The 23,945-nt window shown below is 39.9% G+C and overlaps 3 protein-coding genes across 7 annotated transcripts in view; all 3 read left to right on the top strand.

The window, feature by feature from the left end:
• LOC142832687 (ATP-binding cassette sub-family G member 3-like) overlaps positions 1-11,424 on the top strand; it is a 98,632-nt gene extending 87,208 nt beyond the window's left edge. The window contains exons 14-16 of the mRNA XM_075943372.1: positions 6,728-6,817; positions 7,624-7,709; positions 9,628-11,424. Coding sequence (XP_075799487.1) covers positions 6,728-6,817; positions 7,624-7,709; positions 9,628-9,820 — 369 coding nt within the window. The 3' untranslated portion in view covers positions 9,821-11,424. The remainder of the gene's footprint in view (positions 1-6,727; positions 6,818-7,623; positions 7,710-9,627) is intronic.
• Positions 11,425-23,811: 12,387 nt separating this feature from the next.
• Positions 23,812-23,945, top strand: part of LOC142832567 (ATP-binding cassette sub-family G member 3-like) — a 117,925-nt gene continuing 117,791 nt past the window's right edge. The window contains exon 1 of the mRNA XM_075943096.1: positions 23,812-23,883. The gene's annotated coding sequence lies outside the window, so the exon portion shown is untranslated. The remainder of the gene's footprint in view (positions 23,884-23,945) is intronic.
• LOC142832677 (ATP-binding cassette sub-family G member 3-like) overlaps positions 23,816-23,945 on the top strand; it is a 120,369-nt gene continuing 120,239 nt past the window's right edge. For all 5 annotated transcript variants that reach the window (XM_075943355.1, XM_075943356.1, XM_075943357.1 and 2 more), the window contains exon 1: positions 23,816-23,883. The gene's annotated coding sequence lies outside the window, so the exon portion shown is untranslated. The remainder of the gene's footprint in view (positions 23,884-23,945) is intronic.

The following is a 23,945-nucleotide window of genomic DNA, read 5'->3' as shown; positions in this document are numbered from 1 at the left end:
GCCTAATTCTAAAGCTTATTATGGTCTGTAGGAGAGAAGGAACTGCCTTTCCTCCTAAGCTTTGTGGCTACTGCTCTGATGTCAGTCCTATAAAAGGAGAAGCCATGGAACCTCCTGAGATAGAAGTGTTGAAACTTTGCTGGTAACCTCGTGTAGAAATACACAGATTAATGGAAATGGGTTAAATTAAGATGTAAAAGCTAGCTGATAAGAAGTTAGAGCTAATAGGCCAAGCAGTGATTTAATTAATACAGTTTTTGTGTGATTATTTTGGTTCTGGGCAGCAGGGACAAACAAGCAGCCTCCCCCAACATGGTTGGCATGCTGTTTCTTGTGAGATTTTACCAGAAATTTCTTGGAATCATATTAGAAAAATGTAATAAAATAGAACTTCAAGAAATTTGTGTGATTGGCTGATTCCCCAACAACAAGACAGATTGCTGCCTTCACTTAATGCCAGTGTGAGAGACTTGCCTGCTCTTTTAACCATAGCAGAGATGATTTGGTTTATTCAGTAGTCTCTAGTGGGAAAGCATAGTTCGTGGTTGAATTTACTCTTTACTCTTTGCTCTTTTGGGCACCCGCCATCCAGCTCCCAAATAAATCACATTGAACCTTATTATTACTTATAAATGCCTAGCCTTATCATCGCTTGTCTCTGGCTATTTTTTTGTGTACTTATATTATCCAAACTACCTTTTGCCTCTGGGCTTTTTCCTGTTCTCTTTTTATTTATTTTAATTAAAAAATTATTTTACATATCACTTCCTGTTTCCACTCCCTTCCCCCCCTTCAGCACCTCTTACCTTCCCCCAACTCCACCCTTCATCCACTCCTTAGAGAGGGTAAGCCTTCCCACGGGGAGTCAACAAAGACTGGTGCATCACTTAGAGGCAGGACTAGGTTGTCCTCCTATATATATGATGAGTAAGGTATTCCTCCAAAAAGAATATGCTCCAAAAGGTCAGTTCAAGCACTAGTTCTAAATCGTGGTCCCACTGACAATGGTCCCACAGACTGCCCAAGCCACACAACTGTCGCCCACATTCTGAGAAACAAGTTTGGTTCTATGCACGTTCCCCAGCTGCCAGTTAGGGATCAGTGAGCTCCCACTAGCTCAGGCCAGCTGTTTCTGTGGGTTTCCCTAACTTCTCACTTCTGTGTATCTTACTCTCCCCTTACTCCATGAGTGGCGGTGTGAATGGGTGACTGTGTAGCTGGGTCTGGCCCCTAACATCCTCCTCTTCTTTTTTTCTTGTTCCTCCATCATCTCTGATTTCTCCTCCCAGTTATTCTCTCTGCCTGCCAGCCCTGCCTATCCTTTCCTGCCACATTATTGGTCCTTCAGCTCCTTATAAGACCAATCAGGTGTGTAGACAGCAAAGTATTTCAACTTGACAAAGTTAATTAAATGCAATATAAAAAGAATGTGTCCATATCTTTGCATTATTAAAAATGATCCAAGCATAAGCATATGTAACATATCTTAAACCACTGGATCTACTCAGCTTTCCCCATATGTGCCTGTGTCAATGGCCATCTATTGGCACGTGGGTAGGCTCTCATGGGTCACATCCTTAAAGAAAACTGGCTTTCCCTCTCCCATCAGTCATCACTGCCAATAGCTCCTCAGATAAGGGAAGGAGTTCATGGCCTCCTCTCCTCCATGCAGGCTTTTGTCTGTCTTGAACTTGTGCAGATGATGCCCATGTTGTCACAGCTGCTCTGCATTCATATGTGTCACTGTCCTGTTGTGACAGGAAACACTGTCTTGTTGTAGTTGTCCACGACCTCTGGCTCATACAGTCTCTCTAGTCTCTATCATCATAATCCTTGATCCTTGGGAGGAGGGTGTGATATCCAGATGTCCCATTCAGGGCTGGATCCTCTCTCATCTCTATTCTCTGTATGTTGACCTGTGGTAGGTCTGTCTTAATAACTGTCTCCTGAAAAAGGAAGCTTCTCTGATGAAGGTCTGAGATGTACTAATCTGTGGGCGTTACAACAACTCATTAGAAGTTGGTATAATACCATATTCATTTAGAAGATTAACAGTAGATTCTCCCCTGGCACCCATGACCCCATTAGACACAGCTTTAGACAGGATTTCCTTCTCGTATAGCAGGCCTTAAATACAATCAGAAAATGATAGGTTGGTTAGTAGTCTGTCTGATGTTCTCCATGTGTTTCTTTATCCCAAGAAAATGAAAAGCAGATAATCCCCAGATGGGATCATAACTGTCCTTGGGCATACTTGCAACTTCACTACGAGCTTCCTGAAATTCCTACCATATATTTCAGCATTTCTAGCTTACTGCCCATAGTGATAGCACCCCATCAAGATGGAAGTCACTACATATAAGTGATAAAGAGAAACTGATTGAAAGTCATGCCCCATCATGTTCAGGATTAGACTCAGAGTAGTCTGTCAAGCATGCTTGCCTGAACTGTAGATTAGTTTCTGTAAAGGAAGCCTTGGCATTCTGGTTCTTAGACCTAAAACCCTCTACCATTTTGGGGCACTTTTGCTGGGGTACAATGATAATGTTTTCATCTGTGTCATTGTTGGGGTCCCAGACTCCCAGGGCATGTGACAGTAGACAAACTTGGCTCTTATGGATAAGACGATCTATAGAGATTGGTTCTGTTGCCATCCCAGAGCATGGACCCCAAAACATAGCAGAAACAGCAAGACTCAGGAACCATTTCCATCAGCACTGCCCATTGCTGGTTCCAGTCCTTCTACCTCAGAGTATAGAAGGGAAACGTAGTCTTCTTGCAGCCCAGAACTGCCTGAGCACTGTTACAGAAGATTAAAAAATGAAATGCAGTTCTACAGTGACTCCAGTGTGATGGGTGGAGAGTTAAAGATGACAGAATGTGTTCATATACCTAAGATGGAAAATCCTGAGTGACCCTATCCCCTTTCCCTTCTTATGTGTGATTATATATTTGAGGGGGAGGATACGGGTGCACAACAGAGTAAGTTTTTCCGGGAGATTTAAGGGGAAATTTCAAAAGGAATACATTAGATATTACAATATTAAACTGCCTCCTGGAAGTCTCCCTAAATTCTATGAAGTAGACTGACCTTTGCTGGGTTAGGAACCCAGAGGAAATTCCACAAATACCAAATAAATAAATAAACAAACTAAAAGAGAATTTTAATATACAGTGGTAGGAGTGTACCAGCTCCTCAGATGGGTAGAGCCTCCTCCCTTCCCCATGCTGATGCTGGTGTGATGAAGACTATCATAGAGTAACTCAGAACTATACACGTTTGTTTAAGATTACAGTCATTCTCAGAAGGACTGCGAGCCTCTCTTCATATGAATCTTACATATCTCCTGTCCTAGGGAGTCCACTTGCCTTCCCACCAGGAAATGAAGTCATTTTCACATCAACTGTGTTGCAGGTCGCTCCTCCACTTTGCTTTCTCTTAGGTTGCAAAGTTTTCACCCAGAAGCCTCTGCTAAAATTTCCAATTCACGGTTTCCTGCTTGGGAACCAAATACTGATAAAAATCTGAAAAACAAAACAGAAAGAAGTTGAAACAGACCTGGGAGGCCCCTTTCCTGTGTTGTTAACCAAGAGCACAGTTCAGAAGGTTAAGGAGGTGAGACACAGTACTTCTAAGTGAAAGACTGCTGACATCATTGTCCAGAGGATATGGACAGTCTTAGTACAAAGAAAACATTTAGAATTAACATTTAAAAGCGTTGCTTATTATTTTGAACATGATAATAAAAACTTCTTAATGTAACTAAAACAGGTTTAATAACTGTTTTGTTGAGTGCCTAGTCTTAACCTTTCTATGAAAACAAAATAAAACCAAACCAAACAAACAAAGAAATAAACCAGAAAACTTTCTCTGCTGGACTAGTACATGTGTCCCAAGTTGTCCCCTTTGGATCATCAAGGCAGTCTTCAAAAATAATTCTCAAAAGGAACCTAACAATCCCTTATAACCTAAAGGGCATGGAGTTGGCAGAGTTTACTCTCTTTTTACCTTTGCTAAATGTGCTTATAAAACTGACGTGGAGACTGAATACTTGGGTAATCTGTACAGCGCATGTGCCCAAGGAGTGACAGCTACACCTGTGCAGCAGGACATCCCCAGGCTCAAGTATCCTTTCCCTTTGAGTGGGCCCCTCGTCTTCCCCAAGCAAATGGCATATTGTCCTCTTTAAGAGGACACATGAGGTATTCAAGTTTGCTAGAGTTTATTGTTCTTATTCTTAGATATGCAGGCAGCCCCACTGAAAGCCTCTAATCAACAGAAAGGATGAATTATTCCTCAAACAACAAGGACATGGATTCTCTCTCCAATGGGTGCTGATTCCTCTGATAGTCTTATTGTTGATGTTAAAGATTTTTCCCCTAACCTGGGTCTTTTTTATTTCCATGTGAAATTCAACATTTTTTCTATTTCTGTGAATTGCATTAAAATTTTGATGGGTATTACATTTAATCTATTGAATTATTTTTTTTGTAAGTTTGCATTTATTTATCACGCTTGTTCAGTTTTTATATTACAAAGAGAAACAAAAATCACCATCTTGAAGATTCCTGGGTTTGGGGACTTCAGCAACGTCTTGCCCACAGATATGAATTTCAATAATTTTGTTTTTCTGAGCTGCAGGGGGCGCTGTATTCAGCGAAAGCCACTTCATCTGTCTCATAGTAGTCGTAGACTTTCACAATGGCAGGCTGCAGGTTCATTACTGGGATGTCTTGTTGAATGACGAAGGAGAAGGTCAGTGTCTGATTGGTCACCTGATCCACATAGATCAAGGCATTGCTGGTGCTCCCTTCTGTTCTGCTCAGTGCTCTGATCTTTCAAGCCTTTTCATTGTTGCTTTCAATGGAATGAAACCAGATACCATCTTCACATCAACAATAACCATGTTGGAGGCTGGGCGGCTCCCTGTGTAACTGAGTGAGCACACATCCTTCCCCTGACACGTTGATGTCATAGTTCCCAGGGATGTCTGGTAGTGAGATTTGCTGCAGTAACAGGCGGTTACTGTTCTCTACTTGGAACTTTCTGGAAAATGTCCCTGAAGACTGGATGGTCACCAAAGGAGTTTTCTGACTTCTGGTAAAAGTTGCTGCTCCGTACATGGACAAAGCATGGAGAGCCACCACAGTGTCCTGTGTGGAAGAGAAGCCGCCACGGGAATTCTGCTGCTTTGTGAGCCACCTCACAATGAGCGTTGCCAAAGTCAGGTCCTCAGGGCTTGGGAATGGCTGGGCAGTGAAGAGAGTGAGGAGGACATAGGCGTTCATCTCCACTTCAGCAGAGGGAGCCTGCGGCTCATACAGATAGCTCTTTGACTTTCTGGGTTTCTGAGGTCTTTCCCAATGGATGGAGTTGTCTTCTTTTATAGCTTCATTATCAAGTGATTTCAGGATTTCATTTCTCTTATCCTGGCTCCCTGCCAGAGCAAAAGCATAGGCCAGGAGTGCCTTGGTGTACACGAAGCTGCCATTTCCCCCTTGCTCTATTGTCTTCCAGGCTGTCTCCAGGCAGGTCATGGCTTTGGAGACAACAGGACGTGTGTCTTTGAGGGAACTCTCCAGAAGAGCAATGGTTATATAGGCAGAGAGGGTCACTTCATCTTCTACTCCGCCCAAGTGTTTCCTTGGCCATCTCGATCCCAAAAGGCACTGTAGGAGCCGTCTTTGTTTTTGTAGTTCAGCTGCCTCTGATAGCCTGGAACAGAAGGCTTTGAGTGGGTTTTGAAGGAACTGAGACTTCAGGATGTAGGTCTGAAGCCGGAGAGGCCCTCATATATGCTGGCTTATAGGACTGACCAATGAGAACACCGCTCAGTTTCCCCTGTCTATTGAATTATTTTGGTTGGATGCATAGTTTCATAATTTTTATCCTAGGAAATATACTCATGGGAGGTCTGTCTCTCTTATATTTTTTCCTCTTTCCTTTTTTCAGTGTCTTAACCTTCTTATTGTATAAGTATTTTATTTGATTAGATTTATTCCAAGATTCCTCTCCTTCCACTTCTTTGAGGTTTCATGAATGAATGAAACTGTTTCTCTCATTTCATTCCTATTATATTTGTAATTTGTACTTGGAAAAGCTCCTGACTTTTTTATGCTTGTTATGCTTTTTTATTACAGCCTTAGGGAAGGACCTAAGACAACTGGTTATTGTATAAAATTGCTACATGTGACCTTGGAACTAGTTATGAGGCCAACTGGTGTGTTTTCTGTATAACCGTTTGGTCAGGTGCAGTCTGAATGCATGCACACACAGCCATTGTTTGTATATTCTAGTGTATCCAAGACTGCATAGGGCAAGTCTTAGGTGAACTTGATAGCCATCCCTTGTTCATCCCAGTTCATCATTCATAGTATCTGCATAAACTTGGTATTATAAAGAATCTAAAGGGGATTTCTAAATATGTATGATGGGTGTATTTAAAGTTTAAAGAATGTTCATAGATTGTATGCCTTTTTAAAGATTATGTAATGTATGTAAGTTCGGCTCCTGTGGCGTGGGGTGACTGGTTATCCTTAAAAACGCACATGGAGTCTTAGCTTTGCAAAGAGGGAGAAATTCTGTTTAGAGTTAACTGAAAGAATGTCTTAAAGAACTGGTCTGAGCACTAACGGTCAGAAGGTCGAAGGGGTTTGAAGAAGAAGGCTCTTGTCTAGAAATCTTAGTTCCTGAACTGGTGCTAATTTGTGGTTTTCCCCTTTGTAGTTTACCTTAGGTTTGTCAGTATTTTTCGTAAACGGCATACAGGGCGTCAGATGGATTCAGTACTTTAGCATTCCGCATTATGGATTTACAGTAAGTTGTCCTGTCTATCACTGTATTTGGGTTCTCCAACTGTAGCCATTGAAATGATTCCAAACCTAGTCCTTTCCCCAGCTGTAATCTCTAGTCAGCAGCTGCTCAGGAATTTCCTTCTAGGAGCAAAAGATGAGAACTTTCCTGTTGGTTTTAGCAGAAGGTCAATGCATCATCTGAGATTTTCCCATCACATGTTATTTGAGGGAAATAAAGGGTGAGAAGAATTCCAGGGTAAAGGGGAGGTAGATGATATGATGAAAAGCAAACAGTTGTGATCCTGCACAATAAGGAAATAGGGAAAGGATCAGGGACTAAGATATATAGTTTATATCAGGAAAATAAAAGAAATAGAAACCATGTGATACCCAGAGCTATACTGGTTTTGCTAAGCTTTTTCTGGAGGAAAGTGTGTCTTAATAGAGTTTCTTATTCCAATAATCACAACTGGTTTTAATGAAAACAAGCAAGATAATATTGTTACTATAAATCAGTAGTATTGTTTTAAATATAGTGTTTACAGGGGAATAGACTTGGAGAGAAGGAGGAGCCTGGAGTAGCCTAGTTAGTGAGTCCACCCCTTAGTAGTTGGGAACCCCCATCATTATACAACTAACCTTCAAGTGTGGGGAAGGGGACTGCTTTGCTAAGCAGACTAAAATGGTGAGAATAGTTTTGTTTAAGAATATTTCTGCAAAAGATAAATTACAGTCAATGTTGAACTTGAATTTATAGCTGTGTTTATTCTTTGGAAATTTATAAAATATTAAACTATTTGCCTGTCCCTGTTCCTGTTTGTGTTACAGGCTTTGCTGCACAATGAACTCCTGGGACAAAACTTCTGTCCAGAAAACAAAACAGCCCTATTCAGTAAATGTCAGAACATTGTAATGTAAGCTTGACTTCAGTTTCACGTTGGGGACATAGAATGCTCCTAGACTTAGAGAGGAAACCCCTCCTTTCAGGGTTAACACTCTGCTCTCTGCGCATTCCCCAGAGTGAGTCATGGTAACCAATGCACAGGTGGCTGTGTTTCCATCCTACTGTTCATGGTGTAGATAATTTTCAGAAAGGGTTCTTTAGGGACTTTTAAAAATAGTTTGGTGTCTTGATTGTGGGTTTGAGTTGTTTCAGAACCTTTGAGTTTGACATGGCTGCTCTGATAGTTTACAAGGGCATACAGTTTCCATATGTATAGATTATGGCACCTGTGAGCAGAGCCCAAGAATATCAGTAAAACAAAGATAAAAGTGAGTGAAGTTTGTCTGCCAGATTTCAGGGAATTTCCTCTGCCCCACACTCTGGAAGACCTTAAGAAATCAAAAGGTGGTGCACCTCTCTCTGTCTCTCCCCCCCCCCACTTCTCTGAGCCTGTGTTACTGTGTGTATGTGCAAAATGTCCTATAATAAGGCTTGTCCTGCAATGAAAAAATATACATTTCACTATGTTGTAAGGATATCATTTTTGTCTAATACCTTGAAAATACCTTTGTTTTCTATAATTACTCTCATTAATTTGATATTGGTATGAAATGAGAGAGGAATATGGTGATATGTTAAATCTTTCACAGATGTTCAAAATAATAGTGAATTTATATTTGAATTACTGATAAGAAAACAAGTGTTGAGAATATCTTTTTTTTTCCCACATCTCCTTTCTCCTGGTATGGTCTGGTATCTTTCTAATAGAAATTCCTTACCAGTTTCTGGTCAGGAGGACTTGGATGGGTAAAGTGAAAACAAGGAGAGCCATGCACAGACCTCATATCCATAAAAGGATTGTCTTCACAAGAGGAAGGAGAAATCTGTCCTTTCAGTGGATTTGGGAAATGTTAAATTCTATGAGATACCAGGAAATGGAGACACAGAGATGGAGACACATGAGATGAAGACAAGCAGAAATAGAGATAAAAAGGGATGGAGACATTCAAGGATGGAAACACACAGAGGTGGAGACACACAGGATTGGAAACACACAAAGGCAAAGAAACACAAGGATGTAGACATGTAGGAGTAGAGACACACAGATGTGGAGAAACACAGGGATGGAGACACACAGAGATTGAGACATACCATGATAGGGATACACAGGCCGTATTGTAGTCCATCCAGAATTTTTACCAGCAGCTGCTTTTCTAAACTATGTCTGGATCCCTGCATCCTACTGTGCTGCAACTGCTCCCCAGGCTCTGTCTGGAGTCAGGGGCTCCTGGGGATGTACCACAGCTGAGCATCCATGGTCATCATTGCTCTCTTAGTACATGACAACAATGAACTGACTCCTCTCAGAAACCCTTAGTCTCCTCTGGTCCTCGGTCTAGAAATTGATGTTGTTAGTTTGCATGACTGTGTGTTGAGTCAGCAGAATTACACAACGCTTTGGTCTTTTAGAGTGTCCATGGGTGTAATTAATAAGCAGAGGATTCTGCTTTGCGAGAAACAAGTTCGTCATCTGTGCCTTTGTCCTATGGAGAGAGCACCATTGTAGATTTAGAAATGAATGACTCAGTTAAGACTACGAAGTTGGATCTTAGTGTGACTTTATGAACTTATCCACGTTTCCTAAGACTACTTCCTCTATGCTTTTAAATAGATGTGATAGCTGTGCTTCTTCAGATGGTTTTTGAAATTAACAAAGGAACCTCATTCAAGTAGTTTAAATTGACATAATATATAACAAAATTGTCAGTACACCAATACTACTATCAACTAAATATAAAGATGAAGTTTTTAATGATGTGTTGAAAAGGAAGGAACAGTGAATGTACTGAATAAGCTTTGAGATTATTTTTGTGTGTGTTGAATTACAGATGCACTGGAGAAGAATACTTGGCGATCCAGGACATTGACCTCTCATCGTGGGGCTTCTGGAAAAATCACTTGGCCTTAAGTTGTATAACAATTATCCTCTTCTCATGTAACTATGTGGAGTTACTAGCTTTTATGAAAATGAGACATTTTTTAAAACGGTCTTGCACTTTCGTTGAAGTAATATGGCCTTAAAAAAATTAAAACTTTACCGATCTGTGACCATGTCTGAGGAGCAGTAGGTAGCTCTTGAATTTCAGGAATTTGGCCCACCAGAATTCAAGGCACTGATGGGTGGATCATGGACAGGCAAGGCCCTAAGGGCTTTGGCTCCAGAATGTCTCTTGCTACTGCTGTGCCTTTACATTTTTGCTGCTGCCATTTTTCTCTGGTATTTCCATGGTGTGAATGAGTGTGAAGGGATTCCCCTGTCTTTAATGTTTTGTGATTATCTCATGGAAATACCATGAACTACAAGGTAGTTGTACCTATAGATTATAATGAAGGTGATTTTCTCATAAGCTGTATTGTGTAATTGAAGTAATGATTTTACAATAATAGTGGTAGTTCAAATTGAATTTTGATGATTATGGGTTTTTATCAAATGTAGTAAGTGATTATGATAGAGGTTAGTTTAGTGCAAAAGTTAATATAGGTAAACATAGGAAATAGTATTGTCCAAAGCCCTGATACAGCAGGGACTGGAGAGGATAGAAAATAGAAACAATGAATTGTCATAAAACTAAATGTTAATAATTTCTCTTAAAAAACATATAGACTATTGCTTAGGTTAATAATTATGGAAAACAATTGAGTCCCGGGAGTCTGATCAAATTCTTTTTGATACTGGGAAATGTGTTTTCAGTTTTCAGTGTGCACCATAGCTGAAAGAGAGCTGAAAAACAATTGACTTCATGTAACTAGAAAACAAAGAATGTTATGGTTAATTATCAAAATGGGACAGACTCTAAAATATGAAAAGTGAACCTAGTAGTCTCTTTTTCAGACAGTTATAAAAACTACTGCCTAGGTAAGTAGTTGTAGCTGAAAGGCTCTTGATCTACGAGAAGTCTAAAAGATAAATATTTAACTGTATGTGGGTGCTTGGGGATAGTTTATTTTTCACCTGTAATACATAGAATGTTTAATCATGTAAGGGAAATGGGAATCATGTTGTTTCTTACTCGTATTCATTGTAATCATTCAGTAAAAAATAAAATGTAACCACATTGTGATTTTTATATTGTTTAAATATTCTGGTGGGGTATATAAGTTTTAAGGGAAAAATAGAGAGAAAAAAACAGGAAGTGGAGGAAAAGGTAGTCATCAGGATGTAGAGGAGAAGGAATTCATTAGGAAGTAGAAGAGAAGGAAGACATCAGGAAAGAGAAATAAGAAAAACATCAGGGTAGAACAACAGAAAAGAAAAAATATAGGGTAGAACAAGCAAGAGAAAGAAGAATAAAATGAAGAACTAAATTTTGCTCCTTGTGTACCCATTCGTCTGTTCAGTAGCTTGCACGCTCTGCATTTCCTCTTCATTTCTCTGTCCTGCTGAAGGTTTGCCATTCATCAGCACCCTTGCTGAAATCCTGACATGTTGGTGATGTGTGTGGTTGTTTGTTTCCCTTCCTTGCTGTCCACAAAGAGTTAAGTTTTGTCCCAATCGCTAGCCTCATAGAATTCATTTTACTTCTCAGATAGAAAAGTCTATGGGGTGATTAGTCCTCTGACTCTCTGCAGTCCCTTCAGTTCCTGACCTGCTGAATGCTGGTCTCTACAGGAGTAAAACTTACTATTATTTTGTTGTTGTTGTTTCTGTTGTTCTTCTGTAAATCCAACCAAAAATCAGCAACTAGCATTTTAGGTTCTTTGGTATAAGTTTTCTACAATTGTTTAAAGAGATTTGATTGCAAACTGTCTTCTAAATATTTTTACCTATACTTATGGGCACAGGCTACAGCCAGCATTACCCAGGTAAGATTCCATCTGTAATGCACTGTGGTGAGTGCAGAGACTCATGACTGCTAAAGGTACTGACTCTTCACTGTTTAACCCCAAAGAGGGCACTAATACCATCTTCTCTAATGTTCAGAACTGTATGGAAGACTATACAGATTACAGGAACCCTAAGATGAGAAGAACAGCTGGGAATACTATATTATGGGCATGACATACACAGCCCTTGCAACCATGATCTGTCTACTACGTCTACAACTACCTGCACAAAAATGGGTCTCTCATCCACAAACTAAGAGTCAGGGAGGAACTCAAGAGAACCATACTCCATTCTACTGAACTATAGCTACGGGTAGATTCTGATGGATTGGCAGTCATTGATTTCACATGTATACTCACAGGAGAGCCAGCTAGGCTCCAGTGGACAGTCTAAAACCCAGGGTCACACAGAGAGCCCTGATTAAACTGTGTGGCTCACAAGAGAGAACACAAAGACAGGAATGTGGGAAAGAGACTTGTACAGAGGGTTGAAAGAGGGGGTTGAAAGAGAGATAAGAAAGGTGGGAGGGAGGAAGTATGGTTGAAATGCATTGTGTACATATATGGGACTCTCAAATTTTTGAAATAAAAATTACAAATATAAAAAAGAACATCTTGTGTAATGTATCTAATGAAGACTTTTTCTATTCAGTTTCTGTTATATTCTAAATAAGCAACAGTCAATTTTCTTTTAAATTAACAAGATAGTGACAAACTTAATTGCAACGTAAAGGTACCAAGCACCAAGGTAATGTTCTTAAGTATTACATGTTAGTTCATCTCACTGATAACAATCATGAGAGAAACCAATCTAATTTCTTTAACTAGAAAGGGATAATTTGTCCTACAGAACTTTACATTCTTTATAATTTTATATCTTCATCTTCACAATCAGTGCATATGTCCACTAAATGAATCCATCATTGGCCATTATCTGGTTCATAAGAAATTACAGATTCTTTTAAAATCATGGTTCTAAAATATGGTATAAAATATGTTTTATTTCTAAAGTTAAAAAAAGTCACTGCATTTGCCGAACTTGGTGTGGTGGTACAAGCTTATAGTGTCATTTAATATGCCATGTCCTTCTGTATATGTGTTACTTTTATTGGTTGATGAATAAAGCTGTTTTGTCCAATGGCTTAGCAGAGTAAAGCCAGGCAATAAATCTGAACAGAGATATATAAAGAGAGTAGGTGGAGTCAAGATGACATGCAGCTGTCGAAGGAGAAAGATGTTAGACCATTACTGGAAATTCATAGCCTTGTGGTGATACACTGAATAACAAAAATGTGTTCATTTAAGATGTAAGAGCTAGCTAGAGAAACACCTGAACCATAAGCCAAACAATATATAATTAATATAAGCCTCTGTGTATTAGTTTGGGACTGAACAGCTGCAGAATCTGGCTGGACAAATATTTCCATTTACAGTCATTATTTGAGAAGTGAGAAGATCAGGAGTTCAAGGTCATCCTCAGGTAGATAGTATATTTGAGGCTACACTGGGTTGCAAAAGACACTACTTCAAAACAAAACAAAAACAAACAAACCATGCATGAGTGACTATGGAAACATCTTTGATGAGCTCATTAAATAAGATTTATGGATGGTGTTTTAGAGTTTGTATTACTTTGAAGAAACACCATGACCATAAAGCAAGTTGGGAGGAAAGGGTTTATTTGGCTTATACTTCTACATCACTGTTTGTCACTGATGGAAATCAGGACAGAAAGTCAAGCAGAGCAGGAAACTGGAGGCAGGAGCTACCACAGAGGCCATGGAGTGGGTTGCTGCTTATTGGTTTGCTTAGCATAGCTTTCTCAGCCTGCCTTCTTGTAGAAGCCAGGATTATCTATCAAGGCTAACAGCTTGGATAAAAAAAAAAAAACAGAATCCATCATTCTGCTTCATAGATGAAACACTCAAAAACAGATAGCACCTCAGAGTAAATAGTTGGGAAAAAAATTCCAAGCAAATAGACCTAATAAAGAAGGATAATATCAAGCAAAATAGACTTCAAACTAAATCAGTCAAAAGAGACAAAGAAGGACATTTTATATTTGACACAGGAAAAACTGATCAAGAGGAAATCTCAATTCTGTACACTTATGCCCTAAATACAAGGACAGCCTCATATGTAAAAGAAACACCACTAAAGATTAAATCACATATTAAACCCCACACACTAATAGGGGAAGACTTCAACACCCACTCTCACCACTGGAGAGGACTGCCAGGTAGAAACATAACAGGGAAAATAAAAGAACTAACAGATGATATGACTCAAACGGACTCAATAGATATCTATAGAACATTCCATCCAAACATAAAAGAATGTAACCTCTCAGCACCTCATGGATCCATCTAAAAAATTGACCACATACTAGGTAACAATCAAACTTCAATGTAGTAAAAGGGAACGGCGAGCTGCGTTCCCACTGCCCAGCTTCTGGCAAGCTTTACCCGAAATAATTACACAGAAACTGTATTTATTTAAACTCTGCCTGGCCCATTAGTTCTAGCCTCTTGTTGGCTAATTCTCACATCTTTCTTTAACCCATATCTAGTGATCTGTGTATCACCACAGGGTCGTGGCTTACTGTGAAGATTCTAACCTGTGTCCATCTCGGGTCGGAACTTCATGGCATCTGCCTGAGTCTGCTTCTTTCTCCCAGCATTCTGTTCAGTCTACTCTACCTATCTAAATTCTGCCCTATCAAAAAGCCAAGGCAGTTTATTTATTTGACCAATGAAATCAACACAAATACAGAATGACCTCCTCATCACTTCAACAGATACAAAAACAATTGGAACAACCCCAAGTATCCTATCAGATCACCATGGCTTAAAGTTAGAATTCAACAGCAACACTAATTCCAGAAAGCCCCCACACACATGGAAACAAAACAATGCTCACCTGAATTACAAATGGATCAAGGAAGAAATAAAGGAAGAAATTAAAGACTTCATAAATTCAGTGAAAATGATAACACAACATACCCAAATTAATGGGACATAATGAAAACAGTATTAATAGCACTAAATGCCTACGTAAAGAAGCTGGAAAAATCCCACACTAGTGAGTTGACAGAGCATCTGAAAATCTATAACAAAAAGAAGCAAACTTACCCAGGAGGACTAGACGGCAAGAAATAATCAGATTGAGAGGTTAAATCAACAAAATAGAAACAAAGAAAACAATACAAAGAATCAATGAGACCAAGAGTTGGCTCTTCAAGAAAATCAACAAAATAGACAAACCTTTATCCAAACTAATCAAAAATCAGAGAAAGAATATCCAAATTAACAAAGTCAGAATTTAAAAGGGGGACATAACAACAGACAGAGGAAATACAGAGAATTAGTAGGTCTTACTTTGAAAACCTGGACTCCACAAAATTGAAAAACTTAAAAGAAATGGGCAATTTTCTGGATAATCATTTACCAAAATTAAATCAAGACCAGATAAGCAAATTAAATAGACCTATAACTGCTAAACAAATAGAAACAACTGTCTCGAAAAACCAATAAATAAATAAATAAACAAATAGAAACAGTCATCAAACATCACTCAAACAAAAAAAATTCCAGTACTAGATTGTTTCAACATAGAATTCTACAAGATTTTTAAAGAAGAACTAATACCAATACTCCTCATATTGCTCCACACAATAGAAACACAAGGACTATTGCCAAACTCTTTTTATGAGGCTACAATTATACTGATACCCAAACCACAGATAGGCATTACTTAGAAAGAGAATTGCAGACCAATCTCACTCATGAACATTGATGTAAAATACTCAATAAAAATACTAGCAATCCAAATCAAGAACATATTAGAAAAATTATCTACCATGACCAAGTAGACTTCATCCCAGAGATGCAGGGATGATTCAATGTAATCCATCATATACAGAACATGAAAGAAAAAAGCACATGATCATTAGATGATGGAAAAAGCCTTTAGCAAAATAAATACCACTTGAAGAGAGCAGTAATATAAGGAACATACCTAAATATAATAAAGTCAATATATAGAAAGCCAACAGCTAACACCTACTAAATGGAGAGAAACTCCAACTAATTCCATTGAAATCAGAAACAACACAAAGTTGACCACTCTCTCCATATCTATTCAATATAGTATTTGAAGTTCTAGCTAAAGCAATAAGACAACAAAAGGATATCAAGGGGATACAAATCAGAAAAGAAGAAGTCAAACTCTCACTATTTGCTGATTATATGATAGTTTACATGAGTGACCCCCAAATTTCTACCAAGGAACTTCTACAACTCATAAACACCTTCAGTAATGTAACATGAAACAATATTAACTTCAAAAATCAGTAGCCCTCCATTATACAAATGATAAATAGGCTGAGAAAGAAATTAGAGAAACAATCACCCTTCACAATAGCTACAAATAACATAAAATATCTTGGAGTAACTCTAACCAAACAAGGGGATAACTTGTATAACAGGAACTTTAAATCTTTGAAGAAAGAAATTGAAGACACCAAAAAAGAAAAGACCTCCCATGCTTTTGTGTAGGTAGAAGTAACATAGTAAAAAAAAAAGGCAATCTCACCAAAAGCAATATACAGATTCAATCCATTGCCCATCAAAATCTTAGTAAAATTATTTACAGACCTTGAAAGAACAATATTCAACTTCACATGGAAAAGCAAATAACTCAGGATAGCCAAAACAATCCTGTACATTAAAGGAATTTCTGGAGGCATCACAATCCCTGACTTAAAACTCTACTACAGAGCTACAGTACTGAAAACAGCCTAGTGTTGGCACAAAAAACAGACAGGAGAATCAATGGAATTGATTCCAAGGCCTGGATATCAATCCACACACATACAAACACCTGATTTTTGACAAAGAAGCTAAAAATATGAAATGGAAGAAAGAAATAATGTTCAACAAGTGGTCCTGGCTGTAACATATTGAAGACTACAGATAGATCAATGTCTATTGCCATGCACAGCACTTAAGTTCAAATGGATCAATGTCCTCAACATAAAATCAACCACACTGAACCTCATAGAAGAGAAAGTGGGAAGTACACTTGAACACACTGGCACAGGAGACCACTTCCTAAATACAACACTAATAGCACAGACACTGAGAGAAACAATTAATAAATGGGACCTCTAGAAACTGAGATGCTTCTGTAAAGCAAAGGACATGGTCAACAAGACACAATGCCACCCTACTGAATGGGAAAGGATCTTCAGGAACCCCACATCAGACAGAAGACTGATCTCCAAAATGTACAAAGAACTCAAGAAACTTGATATCAAAAGAACAAATAATCCCGCAAAAAATGGGGTACAAACCTAATCAGAAAACTCTCACCAGAAAAAACTAAACTAAAACAGCTGAATGACACTTAAGGAAACGCTCAATGTCCTTAGCCATCAGAGAAATACAAATCAAAACAACTCCGAGATTCCATATTACACCTATAAGAATGGCTAAGATCAAAAACACTGATGACAGCTTGTAGGATGAAGGCCCACTTGTTTGTTCCGGCCTCCCAGCTAGCTTAGCCCTGAAATAACTACACCGAAACTGTATTAATTAAATCACTGCTTGGCCAATTAGCTCTAGTATCTTATTGCCTAAATCTTATGTCTTAATTTAACTCATCTCCATTAATCTGTGCATCACCACGAGGTTATGGCCTAGCAGTAAATTTCAGCATGTCTATCTTCAGTGGCTCCAAGGCGTCCCTGACTGTGCCTTCTTCCTCCCAGCATTCCATTTAGTTTTCTCTGCCTACCTAACTTCTGCCCTATCAACAGGCCACTGCAGTTTCTTTATTCATTAATGGCAATCACAGTACGCAGAGGGGACTCCCACATCAACAACTTATGCTGGAGAGGATATGGGGTAAAGGGAACATTCTTCCATTGTTGGTGGTATGGCAAACCGATACAGTTGTTTTGTAAACCAGGATGGCATTTTCTCAAAAAATTAGGAAACAACCTACCTTAAGACCCAGCAGTACCACTTGTGGGTATATACCCCAAAGATGCTCAATCATACCACAAGGACATGTGTTCAAGTACGTTCACAGCATTATTTGTCATAGCCAGAACACAGAAAGAACCTAAATACCTCTCAACTGAAGAATGGATAGGGGAAATGTGGTGCAGTTACACAATAGAGAACCACATGGAGGGAAAAAATATAATGCCATCTTGAAATTTGCAGGCAAATGGATGGATCTAGAACACTTGATATTGGGTGAGATTACCCAGACCCAGAAAGACAAATAAAATATGTACTCACTAATAAGTGGTATTTAGAAATAAAGCAAAGAAAAACCAGCCTACAATTTATAGTCTCAGAATACCTAGACAACAAAGAGAACCCTAAGAGAGACATACGTGTATCAAATCTTCATGGGAAGTAGAAAAAGACAAGATCTCCTGAGTAAATAGGGAACAGGAGCTTCAGGATCATGAGAGAGAGTAGAGGGGAGGGGGGAAGAAGGGAGTGGAGTGGAGAAAAATATTTAGATCAATAATAGAATTAAAAAAACATTCCTGATTCAACAATTAACTTTATGTGATATTCAGGTGGTCTTTGAAAAATATCCAAATTCAGCCACTGTTTCCTTATCTGGGGCATGTTATCCATGCAGATTTTTCTCCACCTTTCCAATTATGAGTGAGTCATTTATGAGCTCTATATGACACCCAAAGGCTGCTTAAAAATATTGAGATGGCTCCTACATAGACATACCTACAGCTGTATTCAAGCATTCATATGACCTCCTCCATGGTGATCCTAACCCCAGGCCACCAGGGAACCTAATGCCTGAAAGGAAAAAAAAAAGAAAGAAAAAAAATCACTTGGCTCTTATAGAAAAGAAACTTAATTCTCAAAGACTCCTTCATGTAGATTTAATAAACCAAGGGTTCTTGTTACCTTTCCTACTGAGTAAGCACCCACTGCCTGCTTGCGACAGAAAGGGCCTCTACAATGTCTACATTTACTTTTTATTCATTAAAATTTGTGACTGCTATACTTCTCTGGTTGCTTCCTTATGGGGCAAAGGAAGAAGCAGGAACAAAAGCAAAAGTTAGCAGAAAACTGAAACTGAAATTAGGATTGAAACAGAAAATTCAAGCTCACAAGTTATAGATAGGACAGAAAAATTAAAACAGACTACAAGGAAGAGAGAACAGTAAAGAGACATACTGAGGAAAAATTGCCTATGAGTAAATTGTTTCTCCATATAGCCCCTTAGTTATTTTCCTTCACTGGCATTAGCTGGGTCCTGAAGGGGTCTAAATGGCTGGACCCTGAAGACTCCTGCTTTCCCGAGGTAATGAGGGACCTAGCTAAGTAGGTACACAAGTCTATCCAGGGAGAAGAAGTAGCGCATGTCGGAAACATGCCAGTTTGAAGTAGTGTCCCGGGAGATCCAGGAGTGGAGATATCTCCTTAGCATTCATCTATAGCCTAACCCTCACCTGAGAATGCTGCAAGTTCCCAGAGCCAGGTCCCCATTGGAGCAGTGAGCAGGACACCTTTATTCCCCCCATAGGAGGGCACCTCAGGAGGTCCCGTTTGGAAGTGTCCCAGAGATTCTTCAAAATCAGAAGTTCTTTAAAGAGTCCTCACTGTTAGGAATATTTCTTAGGGCGAGCCTCTCTGCTGATGCAAATAATTCCAATCAGGCCAAATTAGACCAAATAAAAGATGCCCATGTTTAATGCAGTACTCCTGGGTGGGCATTGCAAGGGGGAGAGAGAGAAGGGGAGACCAAGCAAAACCGGAAGACCACATGTTCCTTTTCTGGGGGCTGAGGGGGGGGCAGCCTAAATATCCTGTGGGAGTGGTCCTGAACCACCCTGGGGAGGGGCCACCATTTGGTAGGCTTTCTTGACCCTCCCTGGGGAGGGATCACTGCTTGGTAGACTGTACTGGGGGAGGAGTCCAGACTAAGGCACCTCCCAGAGGATGGGGCTTGAAATGGATGCCAGGGTCTGTGGTGATGCTTCTACAACAAACACCCCAGACTTCTTGGATATAGGGGTATCAGGGGCTGGGGTTTCACTTCTGACCAAACTCTACTAGCACGAAGGAAATAAATGCTTGAATTTCCCTCAGTCCCTTGTTCCTTCTAGCCCAGCCACTTAGAAAGAGCGCCTGAGAAAGCAAATAATGGTCAATCATATTTTTGCCGCGTTCTCCCCCAGTTTTCCGGGCTGTCAGTTCAGATCTATGCCTATTCCAAACAACTTGCTTTACTATGACTCCTAGAGACTAAATGGTTAAATTTTGCCCCAAGAACCCCTGGAACTGTCTTGCTGCCTGGAGCCCAGGTGCCCCTGCTGCTCCTCATTTTAAACACAGAGCAGGCTTCGCTGTCAGAAGGACAGACAGCACCTGTGCCTACAGCTATCCCATCCCTCAGGCTGATTTCTAAACTCAAAGGATGCTTTCCCTACATCTCATAAAGTATTTCTCCAGGTTGTATCTCCAACGGATGCACTAAAAATCTGCCTCCCCTTCTCTTTCTATGTGGATGAGGGTCCCTGAGCTTTTGGTTTGTTTACAAAAAATACGTGGTCATGCACAGAACTTCTGGTTAGCCTATCCCAGACAAATCCCGGATAGAGGACGATCTCTGTCAGCTTGTAAAAATTCTACAGGGCTTCTCAATTCACTTGGAGACATCAGATGAACTACAGAAACGCTGCTTCATGAATTCTGATCTCCTCCAGTCTCTATCCTCTGCCTCTCCCACACTGCTCTGTTTTTCCCATCCCCCTACTCTATCCTGTCTACAGACTCAGGGTTCAAAAATTTTAAGATAGGTCAAACGTTATGCTGAAAAGATAAAAAGTATGCCCTGAGGTTTCAGTAAGTTCTATTTTGAGTCTAAATGAGTAGTTTGAGATATAAAATGCAGAAGTTTGGGTTTGAGTAAATCATTAAAGTTTATATGAAGCTTATATGTAAAGATTTTCTAAGTATGGGGATGTGAAAATAATTTTGGAAAGAGAAATGTACCCTGAGTATGTAAAACACAAGTTATTATGATATGTAAAAGCAAGTTATAAAGGCCTGGAGATTAAAAGGCTTGAGTAATAACAAAGATAGCAAGATTTCAAAAGTTCAAATTTTAACATTAATAATATTCTGATAAACTTTTAACAACAACTGCTTGGTTTTTTTTTTTAGACACAAGCTCAGGATTCTAATTTTTTAACTCAAGCCTACAACTTTTAGACACATTTAACTACATCTTGTCATCCTAACTACTATAAATTTTTATATTACTCTTCTGTCTTACTGTAGATGAGAGAGATTTTAAAATCATATATAACTCATCTGTAATCTGACTTTTATTCCCCTGTCAATAGTGTATCTGGTGAGGATTTTCTCCCACACACACATCTGTCTGTTGTTACACAGATACTTGCCAATCTGCTCTATCACAATGGAGGAAAAGGAAACAGCCTGGATGTCAGTGTTAGGTGGTGCTGGTGAGGAACATAATGGAAACATGGCACTATAATAAATCCATGCATTGAAGATATGTACACCACACTAATGTAGACAATGAAGCTCATAAAGTTCCTTAGTTTTGGCCGCTGACTAAGTGTGGGCTCATGCATCAAGGGTCCTGGTGCAGAAATTCAGAGGTGCAGCATGTTCAAGGAAAAACCTGCAGTTTCATTGATGTTGGATGAGGAGCAGAGTAACCCTGCATCACATCTTTTGACAGAACGGATTGATTTCAGAAAGAATATGACGATGAATTTTGATTTCCATCTTCTTCAGTGATTTTAGCTCACACAAATTTCACCCTCAAATGTTAGTCTTTCTCTGAAATATTTGGATTTGCAAGTTTAACTTGGATGCCTGTAGAGGTCAGGAAGGGCCAGGACATGAAGGACAGTTAAATGTGTGTTACATGAAAATAGAGAGGGAACGCTGGCAGATAAAGGGTTACTTGTGGGCAAAGGAGGAGGAAGGAGGTGAGGGTTGGAGGTAAGTTCATCTAAAACTAGATCTGTATGAAAAATCCATGTGGAAACCTACAATTTTGTAAACAAATTCACCAAAATAATGTAAAAAATGAGTTTGAAGAGCAGTTCTCCGTGTGCTTGGATAACGCTGCTCCCAGAGTCTGTGTTCTTCAATAAGATTCTGACACAGATTTGGTACACCTCCTTGTGAGTTATTGCTCCAGGAAACTCCAGGTCCACAGAAGTATAAGGCAGCTGTTACAGATTCACTCGGGTTTAGAGGAAGACCAGGATAGGGTTAGGGGGTGAAGAGAATCAACTAGAGAGCTGATGACATAGTTATCAAATCTTCAGACTTGGGATGCACTCAGTGTCATAAGTGGGCCAGGCCTGAAGCCCCGGGTCAGGTCACCAACTCTACTACATGATAAACGTAAAAACTAAATAGAAGTAGACAACAAATGACAGAAGCAAGAATGTGCTGACCTCTGGAGAGGATGGCCATGGTGGAGCTTGAGGGAAGCCCTGTGGTCTGTCTTTCCTCTGTGTCTCACAGCTGCTCTCTCCCCTTCCCCTTCTCTCCCCACCTCTGTCCTTTTCCCATTCTTCCCCTCTCTTCTCTTTTCTTTCTGCTCTTTTTTTTCAAGGTAGAAAGCAGAGACAGTTTCACTTTGTAGCCCAGCCTGTCCAGCAACCTTGGGCCTCAGACTGAGTCCTGAGATTATAAGTGTGTGCTCCTATTTCTCCTTCTGCAGTACTGTAAATGTTCAGGAAAAATGAGTTTCACAAATGCAAATGTGTCACATTGTAAATGTACATCAAGCTGTCTGGTCAGATTTCCTATAACTTTGTGTGCATGCGTGGCTGTATATGGGTGTGTACCTGTGGAGGTCAACACTAGTGTCGTCCCCTTTCTCACACTGAGCCTGAGGAATGAATCAGGGCTTTCTGATGACCTAGAATGTCTGGTCCTCAAGCCCCAGGGATCCCCTGCCTCCGCCTCCCACCATCTGGCTCTTTACCTGGTGCTGGATCTGAACACAGGTCCTCATGCTGACAGACACAGGCCACTGTTCAGTGTGTACTTACTCTATATGTATCTCATACTCTGATAAATGTTAATGTCATCAAAAACTTGTACAGTTATTTTTTGAGATTTTTGAGAATTTCATACATATGATGTATTTTAATCATACTGAGCCTCATTCACCCTCCACTGCTTCTTTACAACAGAATTCCCCTCAAAGCCCCCTCCAAACAACTTTTTTTCCCTCTGTCCCTCCTCCCTCCCTCTCTCCCTCTCTCCCTCCCTCCATCCCTCCCTCCTTTCCTCCCTCCTTCCCCTTCTTAAATAACCCACAGAGTCCATTCAGTACTGCCCATGGACCCATATGATTAGAACATTTCTCTGGATAGTCGACATACCAAGGACGCACTCCTTGAAGAAAGCCAACTTTCCCTCTCTTGCCAGTCATCACCTGCCTGCAGCTCCTCAGCTGAAGGGAGAGGGCTTGTGTGACCCTCCCATTCATGCTAGGTTGTTAAAAAAAAGACTATTAGAGTATGAAATCAATATTTTTCAACATTAACTTTCTGGTCTGTGCAGTGTCCTACGCTGCACACTGCACCATCTGACTGCAGGCTAACAGCCTGCACATAGTCTCCCTCCCTGCCCCTTCTTGTTCTTTAGTGACAGAGTTCAATATTTAGCCCAAACCCTAAATCATCCTAACTCAGACTCTTGGTCACAGGGATTACAATCGTGAATGGTGAATTATTTCTCAATTGGTTTTTCAGATATAAAGTGAAGCTATAAATCAATTTTTATTGACAACCTGGGTATTTAACAAGCCATACCCTTGGCTGTCCTGACCCCCTTGTGTGTCTCTTTCTGTGTTAAGCCTATTCCCCTCCTGTTTATGACCTACAATGCCAATCTATTAAAAAAGAAAGAAAACAGAAAGCTACACAGACAGGCGTCATTGCTTTTCTTTCCTCTTTTCTCTTCTTGAGAACTGGCTCCTCAAAATCAGCTAATGTGTCCCTGAGTTAAGGCTCTGTGCAGACTGACCAAATCTCTTTTTACCTAGTACACGGGAATCCCGATTTACCACCAGGTGGCGCTAGCTCCACTCTTCTCTTCTGGCTCCTCCCAGGCTCACTTTCCTTGCCTGAAGTTCCTGATGCAGACAGGCTGAGGACAAGCTGAGCAGCAGCCTGAGAGACTCCTCTTCCCCTGCATCTGACAGCAGTGAGTATGGGTGACTTTCTTATAGTATAATTAGCATCACACACCTCACTGATTTACAGTGC

The sequence above is a fragment of the Microtus pennsylvanicus genome, chromosome 12 (genome assembly GCF_037038515.1).
Source record: "Microtus pennsylvanicus isolate mMicPen1 chromosome 12, mMicPen1.hap1, whole genome shotgun sequence".
NCBI classification, from domain to species: Eukaryota; Metazoa; Chordata; class Mammalia; order Rodentia; family Cricetidae; genus Microtus; species Microtus pennsylvanicus.
Note: the sequence above shows the minus strand (reverse complement) of the source record. Positions and strands in the feature narration are given on the sequence as shown.